General features: G+C 50.8%; 1 protein-coding gene across 1 annotated transcript in view; it reads left to right on the top strand.

Moving 5' to 3' along the window:
• The window catches only part of SLCO2B1 (solute carrier organic anion transporter family member 2B1), a 64,930-nt gene extending 60,025 nt beyond the window's left edge, over nucleotides 1–4,905 (top strand). Inside the window, exons 12-15 of the mRNA XM_009276871.2 lie at nucleotides 380–549; nucleotides 2,411–2,475; nucleotides 3,180–3,300; nucleotides 4,338–4,905. Coding sequence (XP_009275146.1) covers nucleotides 380–549; nucleotides 2,411–2,475; nucleotides 3,180–3,300; nucleotides 4,338–4,512 — 531 coding nt within the window. The 3' untranslated portion in view covers nucleotides 4,513–4,905. The remainder of the gene's footprint in view (nucleotides 1–379; nucleotides 550–2,410; nucleotides 2,476–3,179; nucleotides 3,301–4,337) is intronic.
• Nucleotides 4,906–9,075: the final 4,170 nt, after the last annotated feature.

Genomic DNA, 9,075 nt, shown 5'->3' on the forward strand with positions numbered 1-9,075 from the left:
AGGGACATGGTTTAGTGGGCCTGGTGGTGTTGGGTCGACGGTTGGACTCGGATGATCTTAGGATCTTTTCCAACCTCAGTGATTCTATGATTCTATGATTCTATGACTGGGACCTTCTTTCAGAGATGGCAGCATGTTGGAAGCTGGAAGTGGGGATGGGAAATGTGTTTCCTCATCCACTCAGTGTGTTATCCTCAGCCAGCTTCTTTGCATGTGTTTCTTTTTCTCCCCCACCCCGCTCCCTGAAGTGTTGAGTGCTAATTACTGCTAATTATTTACAGACAAAACCTAAACACCCTCCCTCCCTATGACAGCTGGCAGCTATCCCTGGTATCTCCATAGCGTTGAGCAGCCTCTGGGTTTTCTCTCCTCTTTGCAGAACTACACCAACTGCAGCTGCATCTCTGAAAACGGGCTCGCGGGGTTTGCCAAGCCCGGGACCTGCGGCACCGGCTGCTCCCACCTCTTCCTGCCCTTTGTGGTCCTGTCCTGCCTGGCGGGCATCCTCGCCAGCACGTCCCACACGCCGTCCTTCATGCTCATCCTCAGGTGAGCAGACTGGGTTGGCCATGGTCTAGGTGCAGCCACTCCTTTTAGCATGGCAGAAAAGGCATCCAGAGGCTGCGTTTGGAAAACCAAGGGGTCCTTGAATTGTGGAGGAAGGTTTTCTCCAGCTGAGGGACTGGAGGGTTAAATCAGCCCTATGTTGCACCTCGTGCCCAGTTCCTCCCATTGCTTTTACATGGTTTTTGCATGGGTTGGTGCAGGGAATGGGGAATGGGCCTTCCCTGCTCCTGTCATCTGGCGGTGCCTGTGGTTGTCCATCTTCTAGGCTATGACTGTCTCGGGAGCAGGCTGTGCTTTGCTAGCAAAGACCTGGCATGTCTGGGCAGGACAGAAACATCGAGCATCTCCAGTCTCAAATGTTGAAGCAGGGGAGACCTTTGGGACTTGCTCTTGAAGACCCTGCACTAACAGAGCTCCTGCTGCCCTAAGACTGCAAAGGCTCTTCCAAGGTCTCCTCGGCTGCTGCTGCTGAACGGCCTATGGAGTTAAGCAGCAAGTGGAGATTTCAGGGGGCTGGAGGCTTTATCATGGAGCCACCAGTGCTGCATGGCCAATTGCTCTTGCAGGCAACGTGGTATTCACCAACAGGCCCAGGCAAGGAGCAGCCGGTGGGCGAGTGGGTGTCACACTATGCCAGGCTCCCACAGAACCTCCCCCCACCGATGGGGCTGTGGGGCTCGCAGGAACCCCACGTTGCCCGCAGCACCCCTCATTCCTGGTCTCAGCACAACCTTCAGATCCAGCAGCCATCCTGTTCCTTCTCCCCACCCACAGCTGATATCTCAGTAACGAGATGCACCATTAACTCAGCATTAATTTAGCACGGCAGTACTTTGGCACTTTTTAATGCAGCTCCGTGTTAAGAAGTTTCATTACCTTCCTTCCTTCTGATGGATCTCGCTTGAATACAGCCTCCCTTCCTAGTGCAGAGAAGCAATTAGGACTCTAGTTTCCCGCACCCTTGGAAAGGTGCCTACAGGGCAGGCAGCGGCAGGCTGGAGCCAGCCTCGACGCGAGCCCCAGGCTGGTGGGGCTGGAGCCTGGGACGGGCAGGGGAGGCTGAGGCTGGGGCTGTGCTGGGGGAGAGGGGAAAGCCATGGGGGGAATCTCTGTGTTAGTCTATAAACGATATTTCCAAGCACATTTCTGTGGTGGAAGCACTCCAAACAGTTGCTTTTTAGGGAAAAGCTGTGGTTAAAACCTGTTTTTACCTCCACCCCCAGGCATTATTAAATCACCTTTTATGCCATGAGTGAGCTATGCATACACGAGGCATTCAGAGAGGAAAGGGAAGCTGAGTCCCCTGAGGTGGGATGACCCTGGGGGGGGGTTCCTCTGCCACCCGGTCCTCTCCCATGTGTGACCTCAGCAGGAAACACAGCCTGAAATATTTATTTCAGAAAACTGGGGTACCACCAAGATATACACTGGGGCATCCCACCTCAAAGAAAGCCACTTCCTCAACGAGTAAATCACTTTTCTCTTCCAGTTACAAAAAGCACCCCTTTTATTGCTTGTGTTTGGCAGAGCCAGCGGCTATATTGGCTTCTGTTTGTGTGTTGCTCATACGGATTCTTTAAACTAAAAGCAAAAATACTTTGCTGAGCTCCTCCCTGTCTCCTACAGAGTTTGGTAGGTTTTTCAGGCCAAGAAAAGGCTGTGGCAATCTTCTAGCCCTTATGAATGAAACATCATTTTTGCTAACGTAAATGGGAACTGCCTGGGGCCCTTGGTGGTTGGGTTGAAGGGTGACTTTTTGGGTAAGGCTTCATGCGATGTCAGGGAGGAAAACATCCATCTTTGCGCAAATGCCAGAGGGCACGCTTTCCATTTTGTTTTTCAGGAGCATCCAGCCTGAAGACAAATCGTTTGCGGTTGGGATACAGTTCATGCTGCTGAGAGTGTTAGGTAAATTACAACGTGTTGAAATGCTGTCCTGGAAAATCATGGCAGCTCTTGGGGATTTGTGGGGATTTCATCCCTGAGCAGCCCCAGGGCTGCAGAAGTGCTGTTTATTCAGAGTTTCAGGCTGACCAAAGCCTGTCCTAAGCCAGGGAAAGATGCTGCCTTGCAGGGTCTGGGGGGGCTGCACATGGTGGGGAGGGGAAGAGGCATCTCCGGGGGACTACATCTACACGGCTAAATAAAAGAGGGCAGGGAATAAGTTTGGGTCCAGGAGGACAACCCTTGGCTGTGTGCAGATGCTGCCATGTTTGCCTCCAGCATATCAGGGTGGCTGCAAACCATGTCCTGTGAGCCCACTAGTTATTTTTCTTACGGTGGAAATTAATTTTCACCTGGAGGCCCCAGAACTGCAGTCGTGGGAAGGAGTGCAGTGCGTGAAGGAGGTGAGCGTCATTCCTGGGATGAGCGATGGTCCCTTATCAAAGAGCAATGAGAAGGAAGGACCTTCTTGCATCTTGGTGGGGTGCAAACACACAACCAGCCCTTGGCATGCTGTGCAGGACCAGTGGCTTCATGAGGCCACAGCAAAGAAAACCATCCCCAGCCACTTTCCACCCTAAGACACGGGAAAGTAACCAGGGTTGGGTCTGTCCCGGCAGAGGTGCTCCCATAACATAACAAAGGCCCCTCTAACCCTCTGCTTCCAGCGTGGATGCCGGGGCCCGTTCTGTACGGCAGCGCCATCGACACGACCTGCATCCTCTGGGAGAAGAAGTGCGACAGGAAGGCAGCCTGCAGATACTACGACAATAACCTCTTCAGGCAAAGGTAGGGATGGGCGGTCAGGATAGAGGCTGGGGGGTGCAGAGGGAAACACAGGGGGAACGTGGCATCAGGCCGCCTCCAACGCGGGATAAGCTGTTGTACATGCCATGGTAAGCAAACAGGGACACTCGTAACCCCTGGCCAGTGCTGGCTCCCAGCAGTGCTCTGGAATGGTTTGCAGGGAAGTCATCGGCACAAGACAAAACCATGCCAAGCACCATGCTAACTTGATGCTACAGATCACAGAGGTCCACTTCCAGAAGCACTCCCTGCTTATAGTGAGAACAATCGTTCACTGGAACAACCTCCACAGGGATGTGGTAGAGTCCACATTGCTGGAGGTTTTCAAGTTGCGAGTGGACAAGGTGCTAGGTAATCTCATCTAGGCTGCCTTTCCCATGAAAGGTTGGACAAGATGATCTTCTGAGGTCCCTTCCAACCTGGGCTGTTCTATGATGCTATTACTTATTCCATGAGCATAAACACAAGCAGCCTGTCCTGACGCCTTCTCCGTGGAGGTAATGCAACAGCAGCAGGGGTGACCCCAGCCTCAAAGCTGCCTGTGAGGTGGTGCAGGCTCCACACAGGGTGTCTTGCACCCTGGGGTTCATCTTCCAGCAGAACAGCCCAGCTCGACACACAGAGGACACCAAATCCAGTCTGTGCACGGTGGGGAGGCTGGAAGGGAGCTGTAGGTGGTCTTCCATCCCTGTTGCAAATTTGTCGTTAAGTGCCTCCCTGCCCAGTAGCTGCAGCAAGTCCTATTCACCCTCAACTCCAAGACATGTTTTTATATGCCTCCTTTTTACCAGGAGAGATGATCTGTTAATGTAACACCAAAGAGAAGTAACTATTCCTGGCTCTTCCTAGCTCTTCCTCCTCTTTCTGCCACCCTTCTCAGGATCCAGGCTTGCAGCTGCTGCTTGCCCACTGCTGAATGTGCCCAAGGAGCCCATCCCCGTGTTCAGTATCTGCTGGGTGCCTGGGGACTTTGGGTGTTGGTGCTTGGTGCCCTGATTTATTGTGTTTCCACACCACAGGTATCTTGGTCTCCAGTTTTTCTTTGAGGTGGGTGCTTTCCTGTGCTTCGTGACTGTGTATGTGATTCTCGGACGGCAGGAGAGGGAAGCCAGTAACGCAGCAGAGGCAAAGGCAGACCCAGAGAAGGAGAAACTGGCAGGAAACTCCATAAAGAGCCCAGAATCCAAAGTGTGATACCAAAAATGTGAATTGCGATCCGTGTCCAGTGGGGTGAAGCCATGTGAATCACCCCACACTTGAACTGTGAAGGATGGATGCTTGGAGAGAGAGACGATGGGGCTGCTTCCTAATCTGCTGGGTGGGATGTACTACTTCTGTACTGCTGTGGGAGTCTGTCCATATGCTGTTCTACGCCTGCCGCCTCCACCTCAACGGTGCTTGCTCCTTCACATGGATTAGTCCACACACATTAACCTTTGGACACTGCAGTCTTCTGGATTTATGTCCTCCAAAGCATTTGTTCCTGCTGACAGTGTTGGTGATGCTAGCACTGAACATTAACCGTATAGCTGAAGGGGTCTGTGGTTTTTTTAATAAATCATTTTTAAGAAATGGTTTTGTACTGAACCCATATGTCTCCATGAATGATGGTCTGTCCTTGTCCCCAAAACGTCAGCTGTGCTTGTTCCTTTTGCTCGCGTGGTGTTAGATGGTCTCTCTTTCTTGAAGGCTTCGTCCAGCTTCAGCTGACATTGATGGGAGTTTTGTCCCAGGCTGTGGACCGTTGCAAGGATCAACTCACATGCTTCACCCAGCTGCCGTGTAGATGCTGCTTTGGCGGCAAGGGGCAGGGATGAGGGCACTGGGGAGGACATCAAAAGGAACCGCGGGCCCAGCTATTGGAGAGAAACTCCAATAGCCACAGACTTGTCGTGCTTTGGCAGCACAGCCACATTTTGCAGCAAAAATAATAATAGTTCTTATTTTTGCATTATCAGTACTTGTCACAGGAGCTTCCCGAAGCATGTGAGTGTTAAGGCTCCTTCCCGTTTTCCAGTTTGAGAAAGGCAGGACTTTTCCCAGGGATGCAGGACCAAAAAGGGAGGTTGAACCCAGCCCTCTTACAGACTGGGCAGAGCTCGTGGCTAAGCCATTTGACCACAGAGCCAGACAGCCTTGCTGTGCTCCTTGAAGAGATTACTGTCAGATGCAGCTGTAATTATGGGGTAAAAGTCAAGTCTGGTGTTATTTTGGTGCAGCTGCCTCTATTTTCTGCATTCTTCCCATCTCGGGGCTCCTTTCCACCCGAGCACAAATTGTGTTGCCGGTCTCATACCATCAGTGTGCAACCACAGACCGTTGGGTAACTTGTAATTTTTGGCTCCAGAATGGAATTCAGTAGAGAAGCCAAAACTTCTAAGTTCAGCCCAAATATGCAGAAGGGAGAAGAAATGCACGGTGGAGAAAATTCATTAACTCCTCACACCCTGGCAAGGAGTCCTATGGTAAGGCGTCGGGTGTGCAGAGAAGTATGGTGGTGGAGGGTGGAAAGGCCAGTGGTTAAGTGGCTGGTTTAGATATTTCACCAGCTTGTTTGCCCAGCCATTTTGAGAGACCCAATTAACATACCTCAGAGTAACAGACTAATTATTATTATTATTTTAGGGTTTTCTGTGTATTTTTGTGCAGTGCCTTTTGTTCATTGAGGAGATGGTTAAGAAAGTCTACAGCCCTGTTCATGGGTACCTACACACAGAAGTGACTTCTAGCTTAAAAGAAGGTGTTAGAAGATAGACGTGAGAGTGGATGCTGAAGAGATGTAGGTGGACCCATTCAAGGAAGGACAAGTAAATCTAAAGCGGGGAGGGGGGGTAGATTCAGACTAGATCTAAGGAAGAAATGTTTTACACTGAGGGTAGTGAGACACTGGCCCAGGTTGCCCAGAGAGGTGGTGGATGCCCCATCCCTGGAAACATTCCAGGTCAGGTTGGACGGGGCTCTGAGCAACCTGATCGAGTTGAAGATGTCCCTGCCCATGGCAGGGGGGGTTGGACTAGATGACCTTTAGAGGTCCCTTCCAACCCAAACCATTCTATGATTCTAGTCTGTGTTTCTAAGTAGCATATGCTAACCATGAGCATCGGAAAGCCAAATCTGGGGGGGTTTTGCACTATTCTCAGTTTTCAAGCCATGACTAGGTAGTATCTGTTTCTAAAACAGACTAGGAATAGGAATGAGGGTCTTTGGACAGGAGTAGGGAAGGGACAGGCCATGATGTTCGCAGTGGTCCTTCCAGCTCTTGGCAGCCCATGGATTTGTGGCATCCTCGCTGCATCTGGTGGAGAAGAAGGTTCTTCCCTCGCTGAGCACGAGCCCTCGGCTCGCAGGTGGTTTCCTGCCTTGTTCAGCGCAACCTCAAGTTGCTCCAGGGTACTTTCCAAATCACAACAAACTAATAACAACACAATTTGTTTTGTATGGCGTGAAAAGTTGAGATCTGCAATGTGCTTTGCCAGGAATACCCCTGGATGGGGTTGCAGAATGACTTTATAAAGCCAGAAAGGCTGCACCTCCCTACCATTAGGACAGCTGACTTCAGATGGGGACCAGACCATGCTCGAGCACCAGAGCAGCACAGCCTGGCTGGTGGCCACCGCACAGGTCCAAGGAGTCCTGGGCTCTGTGTTTTGGTCTGCCAGTGCAATCCTTCTGCAAAATTTCTGCCTACCCTTTGCTCGACCTGTGCTGCATGGGTCTGCCACGCCAGACTGTTGGGCAGCGGTGGGGACAGGCTCAGGGGGGTAGCTGTGCTCTTGCAAAGCGGGCAGCGTAGCACCAGACTTCTTCTGTTATAAGTCAGAGGGAGACCCTCAGAGGGATGACTGCGCAGCCTTTCTGAAAGCCCCCCAGATTGCAGCAACTCTTCCTTAATCCTCATGATTACCAAAGCAGTGGTGCTGCTTATAGAAAGGAGGAGAAAAAAGGGGGCAGGGGGAAAAAAACCCTTACACAGCAATTTGTCTTGTAAGTTTGCTCACAAACAGCATCACGCAAAAATAAACAGTGAGTTCAATTACCTCCCTTGGATTCGCAGTGCTATTTTGGGCGGCAGGCAGGCTGCACCATCCCTCGGCCATCCAGCTGGAATGATGGCGAGGTCTGCTGGGCTCGTGATGGATGCAGAAGCAACCCGCAGGACGGCCTGGCCAGCTCAGTCCCAGCATGGCCTGTTCTCACTGCTGGGCTTGGGACTCTAGGTCCATTTTCCACTTGGAAAACTCCTGTCACATCATATAGACATTTTTCTCAGGCAAGGCACAAGCTGGTACATCCCGAATTCTTCCTTTCCTCATTACCACTCCAGCAGAGGGGAGTTCTCTGTGGATAAGCATCCAAGGCAATTGCAAACAGTGTGTCTTAGCTTTGTGGCCAACTATAGGCCTGTTATTATGCTTTTGCTGTGGTAATTTCTATCAATTTGGGCTGGAGTTTCTATAAAGAGAAATAAAACCACTTTTCCCCCTTCCTCTCCTCTGTGCTCTTTAAGAACACTGTTGAAAGGGACTGACTTGCAAGGGAAGATTAAAAAGAGGCAGTTTGGAAAGGCTAGCTCCCGCTGTCAGCAGGGAGGGAGATAAAAACCAGGAAATATTAAAAGGTTGTCAGCACCAAGGTGGGAGGAGGAGCGTTTGATGGAGAGCAAGGGGCAGGCAGGTAGGAGGATTGCAAAAAAAGGAAGCAAAGGAAGGTGTAGCATCAGCAAAATCTACCCTGTGCTGTTATGCTTTGCAAGGTTTTCCCCAGAGGAGATATTCCCCTGGAGATAGTTCAAAATAGATTTTACAAAGCACTTAAGGATATACCTTAGGCAACAGCCATAAATTGCGTAGGGGAGGTTAACATGAGTCAATCCAGCTGTGCCGTAAATCCACTGACTTTCTTCAGTCTTGCTCCTTTGTGCCCCAGGAAGGCTAAAGGAGACAACCTATAGCAAGGCAGGTATAGCAAAGACGTCCGGACCGGGAGCTGAATGCACTGGATGTTTCTGTGCAGCACTTTGTAGTACCGGGCGTCGCAGACCTGAAGGTAAAACAGTGCCTTTAGGGCTGGTGAGAATTGCACAAGGTCAAGAGGGTGAATTAAAAGAGGAGGGAAGGCTATTTCCCCAACTACAAGAAGGCTTTGCAGGGTGCAGGGAGGTTGGGTGGGCGGCACCAGTTCCAGCAAAGGCAGCAAGCTGGTTAGCAGAGACAGATAGCTCTGCAGGAAAATATCTCCAAGGCTGGGAGCTGCTTTTGCGCAGAGTTATCACTTTTGAATCACCCTGTTCTTATCAATCCCTTGCAAATTCATCTGTGGTCTACAGCATCTTTTCATCATATGCTGACACTCTTTATACATATGCTTTTACTGCCGGTCTGCAGTAAAATGCAGCCTCTAGTTTAAGCAGTCACTAAATATAACATTGTAGGGGCCCCTCAAGAGCTCAACTGTCCTGCCTTGAGGGTCAGGAATCACAAAAATGTTCTAAGAGACCTCTGGAGGTCATCTAGTCAGCAAGACCATCACCAACACTCTCAGGTTGCCCAGAGAGGTGGTGGATGCCCCATCCCTGGAAATATTCCAGGTCAGGTTGGACGGGGCTCTGAGCAACCTGACCTAGTTGAAGATGTCCCTGCTCATTGCAGGGGGCTTGGACTAGGTGACCTTTAGAGGTCCCTTCCAAACCAAACCGTTCTATGATTCTATGGAGACAGCCACAACTTTGACCTGACCTAGAAAATCCTCCAAGGATGG

This window comes from Aptenodytes forsteri, unplaced genomic scaffold, assembly GCF_000699145.1.
Source record: "Aptenodytes forsteri isolate BGI_AS27 unplaced genomic scaffold, ASM69914v1 Scaffold459, whole genome shotgun sequence".
Lineage (NCBI taxonomy): Eukaryota > Metazoa > Chordata > Aves > Sphenisciformes > Spheniscidae > Aptenodytes > Aptenodytes forsteri.